Consider the following 24859-nt stretch of genomic DNA (forward strand, 5'->3'; position numbering starts at 1 on the left):
TGGAAGTTAAAAACACTTTCTTCTGTCTACACCGGTCTCCTTCGTTGACTTAGGGGCTGTAGCCTGTCTGCAGAACGCGTCAACACAAACTTTCTAAACCGTTTATTTGTGTTGTTGGCAGTAGTAGTGCCATCGCGTTGAGCGCAAAATGGAATGGGATATTGCTTTTGTAATATCGGATCCACGATAACTGCCGCCATCTGGCATTGCATGCAAGACGACTATTGCAGCATTGCGTTTGAGAGGAAACAATACTGGGGGTTGTCAACAGGTAAAGTAACTTGCTATTAATACATTATAATAAAGTCATTCATGCTCTATTGAGATGTAACAAATGCTTGATGTGTAGTTTAAGAGTTAAGAAACGGAGACAAACCCATGTTAAGACAAATCCTGAAAGACGTAAAATTACTTAACATTAATCAACTCGAAAAGCCTTGGATGATGTTGGAAATATGACGGTTTAATTTAATTCTCTGTTGGCTGTGTTTTTGTAAAGTTGCTGTTCAGGTTGATGCTCATGTTCCAGTGGAATGAATGGCAATATGTCAGAAAGGCATCCGTATACCAGTGCAGCTATTAACAAGATCCCCTTGTTTAAAATCCCCTAAATTATATTAACATTTGCTATTATACTTTATTTTGCTATGAATCAACATTTACGTGATTACTGCTCTGTGTAAATTAATTATCTCTGCGACACCGTTCGAGCAAAAGTTTCATGTAAACACAGACATTCATGTGGCAAAATACTCATGTCACAATGAACATGTCCAAAATAGTTTTGTGTCAGATGACAATTAGAGCATTGTTGAGATTTGCATGTAATTTGCTGCAAGATAAGCTGCAGATGTGCTGCTCTCTGTAAAACAAATAATGTCAGCTCTGTCAGCAGGTGTTTCGTGAGGCAGCTGCTATAATCTAAAGAGTGACGAAACATCATTTATAATTCTGACGACATTCAGGATGGACTCTGAAATCGCAGAGATGTATTTATTGTTTTTCACTTTCCTGAGAATGTATACTTATTCCAGAAAACTATTTGCCTTTTAGCTTATTAAACAATACCTAATCCTTTAAACTGTAGGTCTAGTTTAAAATGGAAGACTTTTGAAATCACATTTGAAATCAGAGGTTGTCAAATTATTTTGCCTATTATATTTGTTGTTGTTGTAATTATAAAAAACCATGGTATGTGATTATTATTGTAATATAAAATGTTTGCAAATTTTTTTTTCTCTGTTTAATATTTTCTCTCCATAATAAAGATGAAATAAAAAATATATTTAATTGAAAAAAAAAAAATCAGCTCTGCATATCGGTTATCGGATATGTAAACATACAAATTATCGTTATCATTTTTAAAACATTACTATCGGTCGATCTCTATTTAATATATTCGGATGCAATGTGTTGGATGTGCATTATGTGTAAAGGCTAACATTTAGTCTTATAATGTTTTGGTGCTTATTCAGTTTCTTCCAGTTGAGTTTCAAAAAAGGCTGTATTCAAGGGGCTGCATGATGTTAGCCAATCATAACAGTGGGCGTTTACATTGGAGTTTTAAGAAGGCACTTAGGTCAAAACTGTGCATTTCAGGCAGAGGGCCAAAAACAGGGTGGAAAATTATAATTTATTACTAATGCAAAAAAAAAAAAAAAAAAACCTTTACTAACATTATCAGTGGACCTCAGGGAAGATAATACAATTATTAAAAAAGAGCATTTCATGACCCCTTTAAGAAACAACTTTAGCTGTGTCCAAAACTGAAGTTAGCTGCAACGCCTTCCAGTCAGTCAATAATAGACAGCATCTTTGTATGGAGGTACCTCCCAAGGAAACTGGCCATCCAAGGCACTGTAATGCTCCATCTAATAAGCTAAAATAAATTAATTTGGGCTTTAGAGATAACAAAACAAATATTTAATTATATCTACAATGCTTCTTTTATTGGTAGAAATTGAATAATACGTTGGGAAAATATGAAATAATATTTCAAGTTTAGACCGTTTGAATCATTAGACCTTAAAGTGCTTCAGAGTTCATGTTCAGATCGCTATGGTATTTATGTACACAAATGTTTACATACATTCTAGATGGTGATTTTATCTCCCGTTTTATTTCAGTAAATGTGCCAAGATCTCTGCACACTATGGCTTCAGTGATGTTTTTGACAACTTGATCATTTCGCTCTGCAAGTTTACTACTCTCAGCTCTGAGGTAAGATCTGAGCCACCCTTAACAGATGTGTTTAGTTCACTACAGTAACTTAAAGTGGCAATTCACCTATCAATTTCCTATTTTACTCACCATCATGTCGTTCCAAACCATATGACTTTCTCCATTCTACAAAACTTCTCTTCTGTTCCACAGAAGGAAGTCTTATGGGTTTGGAACGACACAAGGCTTAGTAACAGTTTAAATTTTTTGGTGAATAACTTAGAACTGAGTGGCCTCTGTGTGTGTGTTTAGTCTGTAGAGAACCTGCCCACTGTATTTGGCAGTAACAGGAAGGCTCAAGCCGCTGCCGACACTGTTTTCAGCCTGGCCCATCGTCACGGCGACATCTTGCGAGAGGGATGGAAGAACATTATGGACTCTATGTTGCAGCTGTTCAGAGCTGAGCTTTTACCCCCATCCATGGTTGAGGTGAGAATGAAAACTTGAAATCTCCTAACAAACACTTCTTGTGTAAGAGAAACCAAATGCATATTGAAGGTACAGTGACAGTGTTCTGACAATGCTCTTATAGAAGGTTAAGTTGTTCTATTTACATCATTCAATACTGCCATCTACTGCCTTACAGGAAGAGTTTGCATGAGTGATCTGCTTTGATATGCCAAAAAATAATTCGTCATTCTTGTTTTAAGGTTGAGGACTTTTTGGACCCGAATGAGAAGATTTCTTTACAGCGTCAAGAGACACCGTCAAACAGGTACCTTTAAGTCTTTGTTAGACACAAACTTGTATATTTGGAAGTGGGACTGGGAAGCTGGGTGATATTCAGTATCTAAAACACACACACACACACACACACACACACACACACACACATAAAATGGAAAAGGTATTAAATCATTTTCAATTACATGCACAAATTAAACAATACAAGTAATTAACACTTCTATTATCCTTTACATATTGTTGCTTTCAAAATGTAATTGTCATTTTAACCACAGACGATGAATTCAAAACTGGCATTATTACAGCCCATGGCTCAAAAATGCAGGTTTTAGGACTACAGCCTGAACCACCCAGTAATGATATGCTTTATAGGAAACACAAAGGCCAAATAAAAAGCACATTAAAATAATTTTGATATTCACTGTTATTATGATATACATCTCAGCTTTTTTGTGCATGACTTTAATTGTTGCGATTCCTTTCTGTCTGTGTGTTTCTCTCAGGGGTGAGTCAACAATGTTGAGTTTAATGAACTGGTTAACATTGAGTGAGCAGTCTGGGCACAGAGGTCCCTCCACTGAGAACCAGGAGGCCAAACAAGCGGCCCAGCTCTGCATTAAGGTACACCTCACACATTTCACTTACAAAAGGTATTTAGGTGTGAAGTCAGAGTGAATCATCTCATGTGAACAAAAGACTGTTCAAAGGCAATTTTCCCACATTTCTCCTTCCTTACTGTCAGCAATGTGACCCGGAGAAGCTGATCACAGAAAGCAAGTTTCTGCAGCTGGAGTCTTTACAGGAGCTCATGAAGGTGAGGTCTGCTTTTCACAAAGCATGTCTATGACATCAGCTCACTAGGTTTTGGAACAAAATCTGAGTGTATATACTAAAGAAATAATTTTCTTTTGATATGTGTCTTGGAGAATTGTTTGTTATGTAACATTTAACATTTCTAGGCTCTCATCTCGGTGACCCCTGATGAGGAAACAATGTATGACGAAGAAGATGCTGCTTTTTGTCTGGAGATGCTGCTGCGTATTATTCTTGAAAACAGGTAATGTATGCATGTCTTGTCAATAGGCCCCTATAGCACTGTGTAAAAACTTTGCATTGCCATTATAACGGAGTAAGATCAGGATGTGGTGTCTTTTAGGTTTTAAAAACAGATGACTGTGTGTTTGCAGGGACAGAGTTTCATGTGTATGGCAAACAGTACGGGATCACCTGTATCAGTTATGTGTGCATGCTACTGAGAGCTGCTTCCTGGTGGAGAGAGCCGTGGTAGGATTGCTCAGACTTGCTATACGTTTACTGCGGAGAGAGGACATTGGCTCACAGGTACAAACATGGACACACAAATTCCCACTTCCTGTTGTTGTGTTGGCTGTGTTACAACCCACTTAAAAGGCTATAACAACAAATTGAAAAAAGGACAAGTAGTACAAATTGCAAGCGATTGGTATTTTATTAATTGCTACAGTTGGGGGTAGCAAACTTAAATTTGCAATGTTACTAACTGAACTGAACACAAACATTTGCTGATTGCCATACAGTTACAGTTGATAGTGACTCACTTTAAAACAAACACATAAATTACTCAAAATCAATCCTGCTTTTGGGAAAAGTTTTATATTCCATTTTATTAACCGTTGGGACCAATTCATTTATACTCTCTTGGATAGGTCACTCAAGATTTAAGAACACACATACATTTTAATTACCAGACGAAGATCCCCCATATGTGCCTCATGACAGTTCACTGTTGATGAAACATATTTTATTGGACTGAGATATTTCTAGTCCTCTGAGAAATATTTTTTATTCTGCTGAAACCCTTGAAAAGGTTTTTAACACAGTCCAGAATCAGTTGTAGAGTTTTTATTAAAAATCTTCTATAGGTATTTAAGTTGTTTAATCTAGTATTTCACAATCTTTTCAAAAGTTTGGAATCACTAGAAATTGATGCTTGTGTTCACCAAGTATGCATTACATTTCCAATAACATAGGGATGCAAAATACACACCTTTCAGCTAAATTCACCTTTTCTGAAGCTAATTTGCCCAAAATGTTGGGTAGAATATTACACATTTTACTTAATAAAATCACTTGAAAGGGTTACTTTAAGCTTAAACACTTGAAAACAGCTTTAAATACAACAAACAAGTCAACTGGAAGTATGCATCTGGAACACCTGCTATGACTTCCTAACCTTTTTGACTTCTCATGAGTTTGCATCCCTCATTAGCAAAGTTGCTAATTATTATTACTGTTAAAATAGCTGTTTTATATCTTTATTCATTTTAAAATGAATGAGTCCCATTTTCAGCAGACATTACTCCAGTCTACTTAGAAAATGCTGTCACCTAATCTTTGAGAAATCATTCCTATGTGCTAATTTGGTACTCAAGAAACTTTTTTGTTTTGTTTTGTTATTTGAACAGTTAAAAAAGTTTGTGTTAGGTAATGGTATCTGAACATTGCAATACAGTGTCATTTTCATGATGTTTAAGTTCTTTTGCATATCCTGCAAGTCACTTTGCACTTCCAAATGAAAATTTGGTTTGAAAAATGGCTGAATGGAAATAAATTAATGGAAAACTTTATCTTGACAGAAGTAGATGGCCCAGAAACACAAAAACAAGAGGAAAAGTACATCAGAGTCTCTAGTTTGAGAAACCATCCCCAAAGAGGTCCTAAACTTGCAGCTTCGATGACCAGTACATGCCAAATGCCAGTTTAATCTGTGACTATAAAGAGTAGACTCTGAGATGCTGGCCTATTAAACAGAGCTTCAAAGCAAGCAACATCTAACACTGGCAAATAAGGAAAGGGTAGAATGGGAAAAGGAACTTAAACGTTGGATCTTAAATTATTAGAATTGAGTATTATGGATGGATGAGTCTGAGTTGTCTGAGTCTAAACAAGTTTGAGGTGTTGAGCTGCTGTTAGAAAAGTCTCATCATAAGATGTGGTATAATTTCCTACAAACCAATTATATCTGTGGGAAGTGCTTCATGGGATTAAACTTCATCTGAATATTTTAATAAACTGACTGCCAAAATTGGTCTCATTGCTTCAATTGGATGATTCATGAATAAACAAAGCTTGAAGAATACATCATTTATTAAATAGAAATAGTCATTTGGAACATTACAATTGTCTTTACTGTAATGCACTGTGATCAATCTTTGGTGAAGAAAAATATAATTTTCCTACAAAAACATAAAGAATATGATCAATCTTAACTTTTGAACTGTAGGATGTATTTTAACCTGGATTTTGTCATGTAAACAAATAGCCCTAGAAGATGACACAGCATTAAAAAACTAAACAAACTTTAAAGCTTATCAATGTTTTAGAAATGTCATTATTAGTCCATGCAACCCATTTGTGTGTGCATGAGAGTGCATGAGAGGAGGTCAATTACAATGACTCTATCTAAAACCTTGCGAGTTCATGTGTTCACTCTGAACACACTCTGTGTTTTTGCTACATCTGGAAAGATGTACAGTTGAAGTCAGATGTTTACATACAGCTTAGCCAAATGCATTTAAACTTAAAAGTTTTTCACAATTCCTGACATTTAATCATAGAAAACTTTCCCTGTCTTAGGTCAGTTAGGATCACTACTTTATTTTAAGAATGTGAAATGTCATAATAATAGTAGAGAGAATTATTTATTTCAGCTTTTATTTCTTTCATCACATTCCCAGTGGGTCAGAAGTTTACATACACTTTGTTAGTATTTGGTAGCATTGCCTTAAAATTGTTTTGCTTGGGTCAAATGTTTTGGGTAGCCTTCCACAATCTTCTCACAATAAGTTGCTGGAATTTTTGCCCATTCCTCCAGACAGAACTGGTGTAACCGAGTCAGGTTTGTAGGCCTCCTCGCTCACACACGGTTTTTCAGTTCTGCCCACAAATTTTCTGTCAGATTGAGGTCAGGGCTTTGTGATGGCCTTTCCAATTCCTTGAATTTGTTGTCCTTATTTTGCCACAACTTTGGAGGTATGCTTGGGGTCATTGTCCATTTGAAAGTCCCATTTGGCTGGCTGATGTCTTGAGATTTTTCTTCAATATATCATTATCCAGATAATTTTCATTACTCATGATGCCATCTAGTTTGTGAAGTGCAACAGTCCCTCTTGCAGCAAAGCACCCCCACAAAATGCTTCATGGTTGGGATGGTGTTCTTCGGCTTGCAAATCTCACCCTTTTTCCTCCAAAAATAACGATGGTCATTATGGCCAAACAGTAACATTTTTGTTTCATCAGACCAGAGGACATGTCTCCAAAAAGTAAGATCTTTTTCCCCATGTGCACTTGTAAACTGTAGTCGTGCTTTTTTTATGGTGGTTTTGGAGCAGTGGCTTCTTACTTGCTGAGCAGCCTTTCAGCTTATATATAGGTTAGATGTCTTGTCTACCTGTTTCCTCCAGCATCTTCACAAGATTCTTTGCTGTTTTTCTGGGATTGATTTGCACTTTTCGTACCAAACTATGTTCATCTCGAAGAGACAGAATGTGTCTTCTTCCTGAGTGGTATGAGGGCTGCGTGGCCCCATGGTGTTTATACTTTCATACTATTGTTTGTACAGATGAAAGTGGTACCTTCAGGCATTTGGAAATTGCTCCCAAGAAGAATCAGACTTGTGGAGGTCCACAATTTTTTTTCTGAGGTCTTGGCTGATTTCTTTTTATTTTCCCATGATGTCAAGCAAAGTGACACTGAGTTTGAAGGTAGTCCTTAAAATACATCAACAGGTACACCTCCAATTAAGTACACCTCCTATCAGAAGCTAATTGTCTAAAGGTTTGACATAATTTTCTGGAATTTTCTAAGCTGCTTAAAGGCACAGTTATCTTAGTATATGTAAATTTCTGACCCACTGGAATTGTGATTATAGTCAATTAAAAGTGAATCAATCTGTCTGTAAACAATTGTTGGAAACATTAGTTGTCATGTACAGTTGACTTCCTAATGACTTGCCAAAACTATAATTTGCTCATATTAAATTTGTTTAATGACTTCAACCTAAGTGTATGTAAACTTCTGACTTCAACTATGTATCAATTTGGAGTGATTACCTCTAGACCAAAGTAAGGAAGTATCGGTGTATTCTGTTATGAATAGCGCTGAGCTTCCAAATGAAGTCAAGTTATTTTATTTACATAGCGCTTTTCAGAACACACATTGTTTCAAACCAGCTTTACAGAAAATTATGCTGTAACATAAAATAAGCTGTAATATCTGAAGTTATCATTGTGCGGTTTAAATTAATAAGGTGATTTGTAGATTATTTAAAAAAATATTTATCTTTAAGCCCCCAGTGAGCAAGTCAGAGCTGACTGTGGCAAGGAAGACAAAACTCCATAAGATGTTAGTTTATGGAGAAAAACAACATTGGGGAAACCAGGCTCAGCTGGGGGAGCCAGTTTCCCTCTGGCTAAACAGCATGAATATAATGCCAATATTAGTTGGCAGTTCTATATGTAATATAAGTCATGGTTTTAATTAGTATACTAAGTAGATGTTGGTGGCCAGTGTTTAAACTAAAGGATTTTGTATGAACTGTAAGATTAATGACAACGTTTTTGAAGTCCATCCTGAATTGACTGTAGAACTGCAAAAGATGCATTCCATGACCAAGATAATGCAGGTAGAGGTCAATGAGGTGCATTGTAGTTTGGCTGGAATCTTGTGGCAGTTCATTTACGGTGAAGTCCTTCCTAAGTCCAAGGTTCAGGCAGTCGCCAGTGAAGTATCACATTTCTAATGGCTGCCGTTGGCAGCAGTTCATTCTCTGTGAAGTCCATCGTAGTAGACTGAAGTGATGTCTGGCTGTCATAGGCTGCAGTTAGTAGTCATCACTAATCAATTTGTAGCTAAGACTACACAAGTTCTTGCAAATAGAAATATTGCTCAAGCAATGAAACCAGATTAGCAGAAAGGAGTGATGCTGAATGGCGCATAGAGAGAAATGATACCCAATGAGACTTATTTTATGCACTCAGAGACCTACTAACCTTTTATTCCCAATTAACCAACCAGCCCAGCAACCACAAACATACAAGTACACAAACATGCACACAAGAGATCCATCACAGCGGCATTAAAACCTTATTGCATTTTCTCCCTCTGTCTGTACAGGTTCTCCTCTCTCTTCGTTTGTTGTTGATGATGAAACCTCACGTTCTGTCCAGAGTCAGCAGAGAGGTGGCTTTCGGCTTGCACGAGCTGCTTAAAACCAACGCTGCCAACATTCACTGCACTGATGACTGGTACACGCTCTTTTCCCTTCTGGAGTGCATTGGGGCTGGGGTCAAGCCTCCGGCTGCCCTGCAGGTTGCCAATACCAACCCTGACAATGACACAGGTGATTCATTCATTCTGACGTTTTTCCAACCATAGTATCTGTCATAGTCATCTATGATGTGAAGTCAGTTTCCAGATGTGTATTCATACAGTGGCTTATCCTTTTGTTTCAGGTGCTCAGTCAGATAGTGAACTGAGTTCATATCATCATAGTGAAGTTAGTCTTAACCGGGGCTACACGTCTGACTCTGAGGTTTATACAGAGCATGGGAAATCTAGAATGCCCCGTTCAGCTACTGATGTCGAGGTGGGCTGGCTAGTGGTGAGTGTTTACGAAACTTTTTTTCCTCCAAAATCTTTCAATTGATCACGTTATACTCTGTTCTGCTTTATTAGTCATCAAAGACCAAAAAGGGCCAGATATTTGTCTGTAATATCTCTTTGAGTAAGCATGTTTTGTTGAGGGTGACCCAGTGGTCATATGGTTTATGAATGTTTTGGGTTCAATACAAGATAAGCTCATCTGTGGCATGCTATTTATTTACCACAAGTTAATTTCAACTCATTGCTTGGTTTGTAAAAGCAAACAAAAATTGTTCAGAATTATGTATTTACAATAGAATAATATTGGGCAAGGATTTCAACTGGAACAAACGTTGTTGCTCCAGGTATTGTCCCTGCTATATGTAGACAATGCATTTGTTTTGGATAGAAGTGTCTGCTAAATAACTGCTTATTGTTTTTTGACAGGTGGGTAAAGATGATCTGGATGTTACTAAGGCAGCAGTGGCACCAGCTTCAAAGCCCCTGACCCATCCTCTCATTAACCAGTACAGTCTGACTGTGGGGCAGGACATGGGACTGCATGACACCAAGTCCCTCATCAAGTGTGTGGATTCGCTTTCATTCATCGTACGCGATGCCGCCCACGTCACTCCAGAAAACTTTGAGCTTTGTGTTAAAGCCATACGAGTGTTTGTGGAGGCTAGCCTTAATGGAGGTATAAAACAATTCAACTATAGCTCATTGCAGCTGTGCATGATTGCGAGATTAGAATTGCTTTTATATAACAGTACTATAAACAAGATGTTCTATAATATTGTGAAACTTATATTTTAGACATATTATGGCCAGATATTTTGTCTATTTGCCCTCCACTTATCAGGATCAACTTGGTTATGCTCCAGTTAACATGCTGCTACTCTTATGAAGCATTCAATGTTACCATTATACAACACAATGATTAAAAGTTACATTTCATTTTGTTTCATTCCAAACAAACCTTCAAAAGTTTAAGAAGCTTGACTCCTTTTGGGATTAGTGTGTCTGCCTTCCTTCCATTGCTCTGTAATTGGATGTGTCAGTGCCTGCAAGCTCTTTAGTGCTGTATCATGAGTTGTGCTCCACTGATGAGTTATTTACCCCCAGGGGCAATTCGACTGAGTGTGCCACATCCATCTATCCGGGGTGGTCGGTTATCTACAGTAGGCTTAGTTGAGACTCTTTCAGCAAATTATTGCTCTTCTTCCACATTTAGCAGGGCCTTTTCATGAGTTAAAGGCCTCTGTTTACTTGAGTAGATACGTGCTGTCAACAGGAGCTTACATGCTCACTTTGTGGGCAACTGATCAAAGCTCAGAGTTTTTAATGTCTAATGGAGACGGCAGATATTTGCTTTAGTCTCCATTCACAGGAAACAGAACACAGTATTTTTGGATGCCATCCCGAAATTGCCCGAGATACGTCTCATCAGAGACAGGTTCTTCCAACAGAGTAAATGAAAGGGTGTGAAGATGAGTTCGGAAAAACATCGGCACCTGTGATTCACTCTCATAGCTTTGTTTGCAGAAATGATCAAGCATCGCTGTCTTTTACTGTGCTTGACAGACACGGGAATGGAGCAGCATGAGCTTTATTTGATTTCCCTTTTTAGTCATTGATTGTTTTCACGCCCTCTGCAGGATACCGCACCCACGAGAAGAAAAAGAGTCACAAATATGACTCCAAATCCAGCCGGCTCCGAAAGAAGCCACGAGAGAAGGAAAGCACATCACGCCGAACCAAAGCATCCAGTCAGCGGCCCACCCGTTCCCATAGTGACGATGAGGAAGATGAGGGCGTGCCGGCCAGTTACCACACGGTGTCTTTTCAGGTTAGTCTGGACGTAAGTACAACAGCCCTTTCCCTAATACCTTTATCTGTCCATCATCATGTTAGCTGATCTGCTTGCTGGGGGATGGGCATGCTGATTTTTCTCTTTTTTTTGCCCCCCCTCCATGTGATTGTTTCACATTGGAAACTCCGTAGGAGTAAAACAAATATTTGTGCTTTATTCCATTTCTGAACTATCAGAATTTCAAGTTTTGATACCACACACACAAAAAAAACACTCCTTTATTTAAAAAGATGAATAATAGAAGTTAAATGTAATGTAGACTTTAAGTGTTTCTCAGTTAATTTACCATGGCTTTAGTCTTTCAAGTAAAAAATAGTGAACAATCAGAAATATAAAGAACAAAGAAACAAATTGCAACAGAACAAATAGCAATAGTAGAAACAAGAACAATAGTACCTGAAGTGCCTAAAGTTTTTCAGGTATCTAATAGCAATATCACATATCCAAGTAAAGATTCAGTAATTGAAAATAAAAATGCGGTAGCACTTGGGTACAGTACCGAATTCAGTTGGTACTACCGATAAGGAGGAAAGTTTTTGTATCAACTCGGTACTGTATGATAGGTACTTTTGATATCGCTATGATTCTAAAATCAGACTAAAGTATTGCTTATTTTTTGTTTTGTCAGTCATATAAGAATCTTCTGGCAAAATAAGCCAATGAATCATCTACTATCTTCACTGATTATATCTTCACTGTTTGACCTGACCATTTTCACTTTAAACTCTCACAGGGACCAGTATTTCATCTTTCTCCTTAGAAAGTATCAAACTTGTGTTTAAAGTACATTTACAATATAAAATATGACATTTAAAAGTAATTTGTGTTTTATATAAAGAAAGTGAAGCCTATTTTTACGCACATTAAAAAAATGTTTTTGCATTGTGACTATTTTCGTGATAATTATGCACATTTTTCCCCCTCCACCTAATTCGCATTAGCATACTGTAATAATAATAATAATAATAATAATAATAATAATAAAATACTGTAATACAATTATGACATTTTAAAGTATAATTGTAAGAATAAATTAGGTATATTGTACTGAATTTAATTTAGGCTTGTTTAAATAATAATAATTAAAAAACTACATTTTGTCTGGAGAGCATTGATTTTTGTTACTGTATTGCGGGGATTTTTTTCATATATTTTTTGTCTCGATGCAAACATTTTTCTATTCACTTGGTGAATTGTTTTTTTTTAAGTGTCTTAGCCTATCTCCATGTGTCTATGTGTTTTGTTTTCCTGTCTTTCTCAGGAAAACAAAATGTTGCCTTGTGAAGAAAAAAGGACATAGGCTCAGGATAGCACTAAAAAATAAATTATAATAGCCTAGTGGTTTTTTTTTTTTCCATTAAGGGCTTCTGTACTAATGTGTAGCGTAAGAGTTTTTTTTTTTTGTTGTCTTTTGTTGTGTTCTCTCCACCTGTTTACATGTTATGTCTCAATAGTGGTTGCGTAACAGTCATTTCTATTGTGCCCATGAATACAGTGAAACTGAGTCTGTTAGAAAAGTAAATATTAATTTAATATACCATTAAACTGATTTGTCCTGAATGTCTAGTGATTATTAAAACATCCTGTCTGCCCATGTAGCTGTTAGACCTGATGCATACACTGCACACAAGAGCAGCCGGCATCTACAGCTCTTGGGCAGAGGAACAGCGCCATCTAGAGTGTGGTGGCAGAAAGATTGAGGCTGACTCTCAAACATTGTGGTCCAGCTGCTGGTGTCCTCTGCTTCAAGGTCAGATAAAAATAATTTAAATTATATTGTCAATTAAACACTTATGGATGCATGTCTCTGATCATTATAGTGAAGAAAAACATAATAAACATTGTGTGATATAATCCTTTTAACATATTTAGAGGGAGCTGGATCATCAGTAACTCTGTGTAATGTATGTTTTTGTCATGTAGGTATGGCTTGGTTGTGCTGTGACGCTCGGAGACAAGTCCGCATGCAAGCTCTCACCTACCTACAGAGGGCACTACTTGTACATGATCTACAAACTCTGGATGCGGTAGAGTGGGAGTCCTGCTTCAACAAGGTAAACTAGTTAAAGGCTAAGATTTTTTGTTAAAACATGCATTCTAGAGCCTTAATGAATAAAGCTGAGAAGTAATGGTGATGGTGTCTCTGTCTCTATTTTCTCAGGTCCTGTTTCCTTTGCTGACTAAGCTGCTAGACAGCATCAGTCCAGCTGATGTGGGCGGCATGGAGGAGACCAGGATGAGGGCCTGCACACTGCTTTCTAAGGTTTGACTTATGACTTCTTCACTCATTGCCTAGTCGCTTACACTTTAATTAATAGCAAAGTCATTATTTTAATATGCGGTGTCATTTTTTTAACTTAAGTTTGATAAGTGTTTTGTGTGTATAAATGTCCTCCTCAGGTGTTCCTTCAGCATCTCTCTCCACTGCTGTCTCTGCCCACGTTTGCTGCTCTCTGGCTCACCATTCTAGACTTCATGGATAAGTACATGCATGCTGGCTCCAGCGACCTGCTGGTGAGAACCTCTCAAATGTCTGTCCAGAGTTAATGACTGATGTTGATATTTCAAGATATATAGTAATTTACCCAAAAATGCTAATTTTGTAATATTTACTCATATCATTCCAAACCTGTATGCTTTTATATTTCCTGAGGAACACAATAGGAGAATTTTTAATGATCTTCACACAGCTCTTTTACATATAAGGACAGTTTGTAGTGACTTTGGCTTTCAAGCTCCATAAATCATAAAAGACACCATTAGAGAACAATAAAAGTAGTTAATGTGACTTGTGTGCAATATTTCAAGTCTCCTAAAGCAATACAATAGCTTTGTGTCAGGAACAGGCTAAAATGCAAGTTGTTATTCACTGAAAATGTTCCCTCCACTGCTGCTCTCAAACCTAATTTTCCACATATTTTAAATGGTGCGCACCAGTTCAGTTTAGTTATGACACGAACCAGTGGCACACACTTTGTGCAACGTGGACGGAAATGACTTGTTGATGAGAGAGGTCAACAGAGAATGGCCAGACTGGTTCCAACTGACAAAGTCTACTGTAACTCAGATAACCGCTCTTTATTCTGAGATGTGGGTTAGCACTGTTTTGGCTGCACGAGGGGGACCTACACAATATTAGGCAGGTGGTTTTAATGTTGTGGCTGATCGGTGTATATACAGTGCATTCAGAAAGTATTCAGACCTCTTTAATTTTCTTTCACATTTTGTCTTATGCTAAAATGCTTAAATAAAAAAAACATTTCCACATCAATGAACACTCCACACCACTTAATGACAAAGCAAAAAACAGATTTTTGATAACTTTGCAAATTTAGTCAAAAGAAATCTGAAATATCACATTGACGTAAGTATTCAGACCCATAACTCAGTACTTCGTTGAAGCACTTCTGGCAGCGATTACAGCCTCAAGTCTTTTTGGGTATGATGCGACAAGCTTTGCACACCTGGATTTGGGGATTTTGTTCCTTCTCTGCAGATCCTCTCAAGCACTGTCAGGTTGGATGAGAACCATTTGGTGGACAGCCATTTTCATCTCTCCAGAGATTTTTGTTTGGGTTCAAGTCCGGGCTCTGGCTGGGCCACTCAAAGACATTCACAGAGATGTCTCTAAGCCACTCTTATGTTGTCGGCCCAGTCTGAGGTCCTGAGCACTCTGGACCAGGTTTTTATTAAGAATATCTCTGTATTTTGCTGTGTTCAACTTTCCTTTAACCTTGACCAGTCCCCCAGTCATTGTCACTGAAAAACACCCCCACAGCATGATGCTACCACCACCATGCTTCACCGTTGGGATGATATTGCGCTGTTGATGAGCGGTGCCTGGATTCTTCCAGAAAAGCTGCTTGGATTTGAGGCCAAACAGCTTAATCTTCATTTCATCAGACCAGATAATCTTGTTTCTCACGGTCTAAGAGTCCCTTAGGTGCTTTTTTTATGTGTCTTGCACTGAGGAGGGGCTTCCATCTGATCATTCTGCCATAAAGCCCAGATCAGTGTAGTGTTGCTGTGATGGTTGTCCTTCTGCAAGTTTGTCCCATCTTCACACATGATCTCTGGAGCTCGAACAGAGTGACAATCAAGTTCTTGGTCACCTCTCTTACCAAGGCCCTTCTCCCCCGATTGCTCAGTTTGGCATGGCGGCCAGCTCTAGGAAGAGTCCTGGTTGTTCCAAACGGCCATTTAAGAATTATGGAGGCCACTGTGCTCTTGGGAAACTTCAATGCAGCCAAAGTGTTTTTGCAGCCTTCCCCAGATCTGTGCCTCGACACAATGCTGTCTCTGAGCTCTGCAGGCAGTACCTTTGACCTCATGGCTTGGTTTTTGCTGTGATATGCATTTTCAGCTGTGAGACCATATATTGAAAGGTTTGTGCCTTTCCAAATCATGTCCAATCAATTGAATTTGCCACAGGTGGACTCCAATCAAAGTGTAGAAACATCTCAAAGATGTTGCACCAGAGCAAAATTTCAAGTGTCATAGCAAAGTGTCTGAATACTTATGTCAATGTGATATTTCAGTTTTTTCTTTTCAATAAATTTGCAAAGATATAAAACATGATTAATGATACATTTGTATCTATTATATAAATCAAGTTTTTTAAAACAAAAAAATATTAGAACTTAAAGGGATAGTTCACTCAAATGAAAAATTAATAATTTATTCAGTATTCCTTTTTAAGCTGAAAATGTGCATCTGTAACTAAACTTTATCTAATGAACAAGTGTAATGACTGACTTAAGTTTCACAAACCTTGAATACAAAACTTGTTTCATTTCGGCATGACTGAGGACAAAGACTTGCATTTCAACAAGCGAATCAGACATTAATTCATCCACACTGACTGATCAAACCCATACCTTGTGAACTGATGAGTCATTTGGAGTGATTCATTAAAAGTACCGGCTCATAAGAGTCATTTGTGAATCAGACTACACAAGTTACGTTGATTGTTTTTAAGGTCACTCAGCGAACAAAATACGATACAAGGCTGTGTGTTTTGCCTCTATTTCATGGTACACCCTTTTTATGTCACCACGTTGAATTCAGACCTTAAGCTCACAGCTTGGCAAAAATAAAATTTCTTATAAAACTGTGATGCTGAGATTCTGCAGCATACGTATTGGGCCCGTGGGACTTATGTTTGAAAAATGTTGCTTTACTAACTGCAATTTGCACCAACTACTAAAAAAATAAGCTTGTTTTAATCTTTTGAACGCAGATGAATCGGTTTTGTTTGTGTTTTTGGTGAACAGCTGGAGGCAATCCCTGAGTCTCTGAAAAACATGCTGTTAGTAATGGACACAGCAGGGATCTTTCACTGTGCAGACTCTCGCACAGGCTACTCAGATTTGTGGGAAATCACCTGGGAGAGAATTGACTGTTTCCTGCCCCGTCTCAAAGAGGAGCTCTTCAAACAGGCTGTCATTCCAGGTACAATTCACACAAACACATTCCTTCCCATACTGAACAAATAAATGCTCATATTTAATCCATATTACATTCATTTGTGCAGTCTTGGGTTAATTGAGGTTTTCTGATTTATGCACAGAACCTGTCTGTAATGTTCCTGTGGAGCCCGTCCCACTCCCTATCGCTGTTACCCCAGCCTCTCCCCCTGTGCCAGCCCCCTCACAAGTGCCAGCAGCCCCTGCAGAGCCAAACATCTCCAGCAGACCTGCGTCACCTCAGGACATGCCCACACCTAGTGCCAATGGTGATCGTAAGCATTATTTAGACATACGGTTATGATGCTGTAACTTTAAATTGAAATGTTATGGAAAACTGATAGTAAATCTTATCATGATACTAAAGCTGAGTGATATGTATGGTGTGGTGGTAGAAATGTCAATGCTGAGTTCCATAGTGTGGTTTTAAAATTCTGACACCAGGCTGAAAAAGTCTACTCCGCAAACTGTCACAAACAAGCACATTAAGATTTTCATCACATTAGTATAGAACTTACTCATACTGTGATAAAATTTGGTCATACCACCCACCCCTAATGGATACAAACTAAGAGGCTTACCTTTCTTATATGATTAGGTATTTAATAGCCTAATGCACAGTGAGATCCATGCTGTAACAGTTCGGGAAAGGAGGATGAGGGAACCAGAGCAACAAACAGCAAAACTCCAATCAAACAGAACATCAAATTGAAAACACAGCAACATGAACTCACACACAGAGCAGCCGCATGTGTCTCTCTCTCCCTCTCTCTGGCGTCCCTTTCCTCCCTCCCCCTGATTAGGCTACTCAGGGCCTGGTGTGTATCCTCATGGCCCTGCCACGCCCTCCTCCTAGTCACACATGTGATTATCTAATCAGCCAATCGTGAGGCTGCAGTGCATTCAATCATGCAGATATGGGTTAGGAGCTTCAGTTAATGTTCACATCAACCATCAGAATGGGGAAAAATGTGACCTCAGTGATTTGGACCATGGCATGATTGATGGTGCCAGAGGGGCTGGTTTGAGTATTTCTGTAACTGCTGATCTCCTGGGATTTTCATGCACAACAGTCTCTAGAATTTATTCACGATTTGTGCCAAAATCAAAAAACATCCAGTGAGCAGCAGTTTTGCGGACGGAAATGCCTTGTTGATGAGAGAGGTCAACAGAGAATTGCCAGATTGGTTCGAAATGACAAAGTTTACTGTAACTCAGATAACAGCTCTGTACAAATGTGGTGAGAAGAATATCATCTCAGAATGCTATTCTGATATGCGGGTTGGTGCTGTTTTGGCACCCGAGGGAAACTACAAAATATTAGACATATTAGATTAGTGGTTTTAATGTTGTGGCTGATCAGTTTGTAGCAATTGACCCTTCGCTAAGCCGCACCATAAAAGCGTTTCTGATCAATCCTGTCTTAGCAACTGTTACCAGGATGCCATCACTCGGACACATGTTCGATATTTTCCAATGAGAGTTTACAGGAGTAATGTATGTTCGATTCGTTTTAAGCAGGATTTGATCAAAATGATAAAAAAATAAATAAAACACGATGTTGCCAGGTCACTTGTAATAGTAACATGAGGTACCCAGAGAGGATACATGCAGTGTTTTCTTTCTCTTTAAATAAATGTCGAGAAGAGCATCTGTAATAAGCCTCATTCCAAATTAACATGTATAACATCAGCAAGGACACCTACATTTGCTCTAAGTTTATTTCAAATCTAATAACTGAACAGGATTTAATGTATATATTGTTTCAGGTCTTAGTAAAGGTGATTAGTAAATAAAGAGTTCACTGCATCATAGCGTGTGTGTTATGAGAAGTTATGAGCAGTTTTGTTTACTTACATTATTTTTATCAGATGTTGAATCGCTATCAAATGACACTTCTCTTTCCAAGTGACTGTGATAATAATTTTTCTTTGTTCTGATTCACAGTCTCCACAGTTTTCAATAAAATTACTGTAATTTATCAATTTCTTTGACAAAAAAAAAACAACTGTTAGATAAATATGCCTTTTAATGTCACTCTTCATTCCAGCCCAATTAAGAATATTATCCAAGAATATTTTTCCAAAAATCGCTCTGTTGATGGCAGTCTCCCATTCATTCCAATGCGAAGTTCTGCAGTACTTTTCAGAAAGAGCGACCATAACCAAGGAGGGCGGAGCTTAGTGAAGGGTCAATTGAACTGTATAGTTCAGTGGGCCCTTTTGTTAACTGGGACCCACTTTATATTTGGTGTCTTTATCTACTTTGTACTTAAGCATTTGATACAATGTACTTAATATGTACATAAGTGTTGTTGAAATGTACTAACATTTAATGTACCTGCATATAATTACATCTGTAGTTGCGCTGTAAACCCTAAACTCAACCCTTACCCCAACCCTAATCTAACCTACTCCTAAACCTACCCGCATCTCAAACTCAGTAGCAGCAAATGTGAATCTTGTTAGAATTTTTTAGAATAACATGTAGTAACACAATAAATACATTGTAATTATTTTAATGTTAGTACATAGTCGTTAAAGGCACCTAATATAAAGTGGGACCGTTATCTTTTTGAATGAACATTTTCATAACGTACCAAGTTAGATGGTTCCCTGTACAATTCACAGCATTAGCTGAGAGAGAATTCAAATGAATCATAATTTAATCAACTTGTATAATAATCAGAAAGTAATTAAGAGCTTGTGAATTGGAATCAAATAATTTTTCCTTTATGTCTTGTGCTCAAAGTGCTCTAACCTTTCAAGGTATACTACCTGTATGGATGTGTTCTTGCGTTTTGCGATGCTCTTTAGTACAGTTAATGCCAGGCATGTGTGCAGATAACGTGCAAAGACAGTCCGCCACTCACATACCCTCACATACCCTTTTTGTTTGTCCTATCAGTGTTCATGTATTTGAATGACACGTCTTTTTCTGCTTCACTTCCTCTTTGCAGAAACGGATAGATCGTCTCCAGTTCCTCCCTCAACATCTCCAATACCCACTCCAGCAAAGAAGAGACCTACAGAGTCTCCACCCCCTCTCAGCCAGTCTCCACTCATACTGCAGCCCCTCGCCTCGCCACTGCAAGTGGGTGTGCCCCCCATGTCCCTGCCGATCATTCTGAACCCCGCTCTCATACAGGCTACCTCACCTGTACCTCTGCTTCCCCGTCCCTCCGCCGAATAACCCAATCACAAACAGCGGGTGTGAGAGTGTCATCGCATTTGAAGGAGAAATACAGTGAAAGAGAGCCATCTTATTTTACTGTTCTTCAATCTTGCACTCTCCTCCGCTATAGCCTTTGAATAATGTAACAGAAGGACTTGAATAATACAGCGTGAGAAAGAGGACATTGACATGCATGGTTGCCTCTCCTCATTTCAAACATCAAAGCGCAACACCCAGACTGGAATGTCCTTCAGTTATCCATGTTACATAGATAACAATATTTATTTAAACCATGAAGGTGCCACTGAAATATGGAATACAATTCATTATTTATGGGAGTAGATTTATTTCAGCTGGGGTTTTGGTAAGCTAATAGTGCCTGTCAGGGTGGATTTACATTTTTAAGTACTTAGTTCTTACTCATGAGGTTTACTTGGGCAGAGATCACAGAGAATGGCTGATTGGCAAAGGCAGGATTGCACCAGGTCCAGATAATGAAACCATAAAAGGACTTTAGCATTAAAGCTTTTATCAGAGCTCAAACTAAATGAACCGGTACAATTGATTTGAAGAAAACCTGATTTATTTTGAACAGTTCGTATTGTTTCTTTGGCTTTTACACTTTAATTGTTTTGTTTTGCTGTAAATTATTACAAAGAAAACAGAGGAGTAACCACCTTGCCGTACATGCTTCATTATTTGGAAAATTACGTCTACAAAATGGTCCTCATTTTTAAAAACAATTAAATTGTGCTTGTACCAACATCAGATTTCAGTGAGATCATGCAATTACTCGTTGCACTCCTCTAAAACATTCCACATTTTTCAGTGGTTTTCAACTTGCAGTTACTAAATGAACAAGCAGAATTCTGAATGTTAGGTTTTATCTTATTTTTGATATCTTAAATGGAGATAACGTTGTTTCTCACATTTATGCTGAATCATTGTGGCAATTCTGGTCTTTAAACGCTTTTTGAGAATTTATCCAACAAATTACCTGAACGACAGATCAACTGCTGTTCTTTCAAAATCAAATGATTTTGGTGGGGGTTGCCACTAAAGAAATGTTCCTGGTTCAGTACTAGTTAAGCTCAGTTGACGGCATATGTAGCATAATGTCAATTAGAGCAGAAACTATTTTGACTTGTCCCTGTTTTTATTTAAAGCAAAAATCAAGGTTACAGTGAAGTAAATGGAGCCAGTCCATAAACTGTTTCAAAAGTATAGCCAAAAGACCTAAACAATATACATGTTAAAATGATTTTAGTGTGAAAATTGCTTACTAGGTTTACTGACACTACGCCGTCATGGCTGCGAAAGTTGTTATATTGAATACACATAAATAAGTTTGCGATTGTATCGCATACTTTTGAAACTAAGTGTATTTTAACGTTTATGGATTGGCCCCATTCACTTCCATTGTAAGTAAATGCCTCACTATATCTGCAGTTTTTGCTTTTTTATTTGATATAAACAGGCACCGTGTCAAAAATATTTTAAGTGGTAATCAACATTATGCCACTACTGCTGCCAATTGAGCTTAACTTATTAACTTGGATGTATTAAATCTGAAACATTCCTCTAATCATATTCCTTTTTATGGTGATTTCAACTCTGGAACCGTGAGCACTTTTACTTTTGTATGAAGTCATGAATTCTTCGTGAACCTGAGACGTTTATCCCAGAAGAAAGCTATAAAATGTACTAAAATAAAAGTTCTCAGACCGGCACTTCAGCGTGCATTGTCAAGACCACCCACGACCAGCTCAAGCTTTCCACAAATACATTTGAAGTGAATCTGACCTGTAACTCATGGTGGTTTCTCAGTATAAATGTGTTAGGACGCTTCAGTAGCAAGGCTCAAGAAACTATAGAATGACTATAGAATGATTCTGTAATTTAATGTTGATCATCACTGCTTTGGCACCAACACAAACCTATGGTGGCAGTGGATGGGACAGACTTTATTTTGTATGTGCACTTGTACTACATTCTTAGATATATCAGGAATTCTGTAGTCAACAGGTAATTAAATGGAAATAATCTGTATATATATATATGAAAAAAGTTATTGTACTTTTTACTGTGTAATAAATATATGGTCAAATATCCTAATTCTGTGTCATTGTGAGTTTTCCTCCTGTATGTCATTTATGCCTAACATCTTGTGTATTTCACAGAAGAAAATAATGTGGGTTTGGATGTACGTAAGTGTGAGTAAATGATTGGATGAACTGTTCTTTTAACTTGCATATGAGGGTGGCTCTGCAACCTCGGGCACTTTTATGTCTCAGGGGTTGAATTTTATTAACACACAGATTTCATTTTTTGTTTTTTTTTTGCATGAAGGTCTTATTAAAGGGGCACTCGGTATGTCCTAAAGACATGCATTGTAATTTTGCAATATATGTAGGAAATCATCACATTAAAATAAAGACTGCAGTCATATCAGTAACTTTATAAAAGCTGTGTTATTCTACATGGAGAGGGTCCACACATGGGGGCTGCATGTTAAGATCACATGACCAGCTGAATACTGAATACTTAATCTCAGTAACTGACCTGTTATTGGACACTTTTACTCATGGATTAAAGTAATCATGACTGACTGTGAATTGTGAATTTCTACAATGGCATCTGAAACTGAAAACTATTGATTTTAAATTATGCTAAATCCAAATCACTAGATATCAGTGTAAATCCAAGATAACACAAAGACAAAAGAGGGTTAGGGTAACTGAGTGCACCCTTAAAACTGACTTGGGAACTTTTTACCATGCCTTCACTTATTTTGGTACTTTTCAGATTCCTCTTATGTACAGATGACTGTTTTAGCCTTGACCCAGACTTTTAATATTCATTTATGAAGATCCATTTAAAATATACAAATTACATATTAAAATCTATTATAATCTAAAAAAGTGAAATCAATATAAACAGACTTTTAGAATTAGCAGACGGGCCACTTCTATTAAAATGAATAGTAGGGATGGGGAGTTGACTCCAAAAGAGTCGATTCCTCTACTCTGACTAGTCATGGAATCGGAGTCGACTTTAGATGGGAATCGACTCTTTTGTTCTGTCCAGGGACCAAACAAGAATTGTTTTTCATTTCAGTTTGTTCTGGTTCAAAAGTTCTGCAACCTCCTTCCCAAATGGTTACCAGAAAAACAAAACAAAAGAATTGTTAAAAATGTTCTTTTTAAAATGACAGTACTCTGCACTAAGTGGTGGGTGAAATACCAATTGCAGCATTGCCGGATCTCACAAGAAGCAATCGTACTGGTCTGGAAAAACGATCTCAAAATAAGCCACTTGCCCCAAAATAAACAAAACATTTGCAAATGATCTACATAGAAATTTTAACAAGCATAATTGGCATGCATGTATATGTGGTATTTATACATACTGTAGTTGTTAGAAAGGTCTTCATTCACAGAATGTGGGGAATACAGATATGTGTGATGCTTTCCTTCAGGTTCAAGGCACGTTTAATTCTTTCGGGCAACATGATGTTGTGTAGTTCCAGAAATGTACTGTGACCCTTTGGCCTTTAGTTTCATGAAAAAATGATCAGAACATAATTAACCAGTTATTACCGGTTACCAGCATTTATAAGTTATGCTTTCACTCCAGAACAATTGAAAATAATTTTGTTCCAGTTTTTGGTTACATTCTGCAAAAAATACATGTTTTATTATTGGTGAGTGGATACAATGACACCCGGGATGGAGAGGTGCGGCGACCTTGGTGTGCGCACATGTTAAGTTTGTACAGAGATGATTTCACCTCTCCAGAACTAAATTGTGCCAAAAGATGACTAAAACAGCAATTGCGAGTGGAGTGGCCAATGGGGTCCATGGTGGCCACGGCCACCCCCTAGCGCCTCCACTGCAGAGATTATTTAGCAGCGATGGACCACTTCGATTGAAAGGAATGGGAGAAATTGGAACACTCAAACAAGGAGCTCTGAGTGCCCAAAGGTCAATGGATGTAGAAAGCAAGTCCCATCTTACAGGTAAAAGAGCCAATGTCCTTTTAGATACAGACATCACCTGTCAATCAACTATAGAACGTGCATGCGCATTAGCTATACAAGCTGGGAAAATGTCATTTTTTTATATAATGTGAGGTAAAGAATCACGTTTTCTGATACCAGTACTGTCAGATTTTGATGATTTGAAATGTTCTTTGAAATATGTTCTTACTGTTTTTGAGTTTTTGGTCTTTCTCCATTCAAGTAGATAAGAGCTGCACTGTCATGACTTGAAATAACCTCCCGAGAGCGTTTCAAAGATGGCCGACAGTGGACTGACTTGCAAGAAGGACTTTGATAAGAATCAGCGTTTCTTGCTCCATTAATAGTTTGAGTTTGGGTGAGAGAAACTGATCTTGTGGCAGTATAATTTAAGGAATGCACAATTTTCAATCTGCATTTTGCAATTATACATTTCTTAGCTTTTTATATGTGGTGATATTTTTATAAGTACATTTTCAAAACTGGTACACTGTAAAAAAAACAGTAAAGTACTGGCAGCTGTGGTTTCCAGCATTATACTGTTAAAATACGGTTTGTTACCGTTCTTGAAATTAACAGCAAGTTACTGTTTTTGACAACTACAATATACAACTGCAATTTAGCTTCATAATGCTGTTAAATTACTTACTGTCTACTGTTGTTGAAATTAACAGCTATGTTCCCAGCATGCACTGCAGCATGAAGAATTTACTTAGATTTTTTACTATTTGCTGGTTTATTTTGATGTTGTTTTTGTTGCAGTCTAAGAAACTTGTATTTTCATGTTCAGCTTTTACTCTTTTA

At 37.6% G+C, this 24859-nt stretch overlaps 1 protein-coding gene across 4 annotated transcripts in view; it reads left to right on the forward strand.

Moving 5' to 3' along the window:
• The window catches only part of gbf1 (golgi brefeldin A resistant guanine nucleotide exchange factor 1), a 118088-nt gene extending 95942 nt beyond the window's left edge, over positions 1–22146 (forward strand). For 3 of the 4 annotated variants that reach the window (XM_052150922.1, XM_052150919.1, XM_052150920.1), the window contains 18 exons: positions 2127–2220; positions 2473–2649; positions 2871–2935; positions 3408–3525; positions 3647–3718; positions 3864–3961; positions 4092–4245; positions 9058–9283; positions 9396–9544; positions 9973–10222; positions 11184–11386; positions 12998–13148; positions 13322–13452; positions 13560–13661; positions 13799–13912; positions 16672–16849; positions 16968–17138; positions 19823–22146. In XM_052150922.1, the coding sequence (XP_052006882.1) occupies positions 2127–2220; positions 2473–2649; positions 2871–2935; positions 3408–3525; positions 3647–3718; positions 3864–3961; positions 4092–4245; positions 9058–9283; positions 9396–9544; positions 9973–10222; positions 11184–11386; positions 12998–13148; positions 13322–13452; positions 13560–13661; positions 13799–13912; positions 16672–16849; positions 16968–17138; positions 19823–20055 (2686 nt within the window). In that variant the 3' untranslated portion in view covers positions 20056–22146. The remainder of the gene's footprint in view (positions 1–2126; positions 2221–2472; positions 2650–2870; positions 2936–3407; positions 3526–3646; positions 3719–3863; positions 3962–4091; positions 4246–9057; positions 9284–9395; positions 9545–9972; positions 10223–11183; positions 11387–12997; positions 13149–13321; positions 13453–13559; positions 13662–13798; positions 13913–16671; positions 16850–16967; positions 17139–19822) is intronic. The other variant, XM_052150921.1, reaches the window with a different exon arrangement.
• Positions 22147–24859: the final 2713 nt, after the last annotated feature.

This window comes from Xyrauchen texanus, chromosome 20 (assembly GCF_025860055.1).
Source record: "Xyrauchen texanus isolate HMW12.3.18 chromosome 20, RBS_HiC_50CHRs, whole genome shotgun sequence".
In the NCBI taxonomy this organism is placed as follows: domain Eukaryota; kingdom Metazoa; phylum Chordata; class Actinopteri; order Cypriniformes; family Catostomidae; genus Xyrauchen; species Xyrauchen texanus.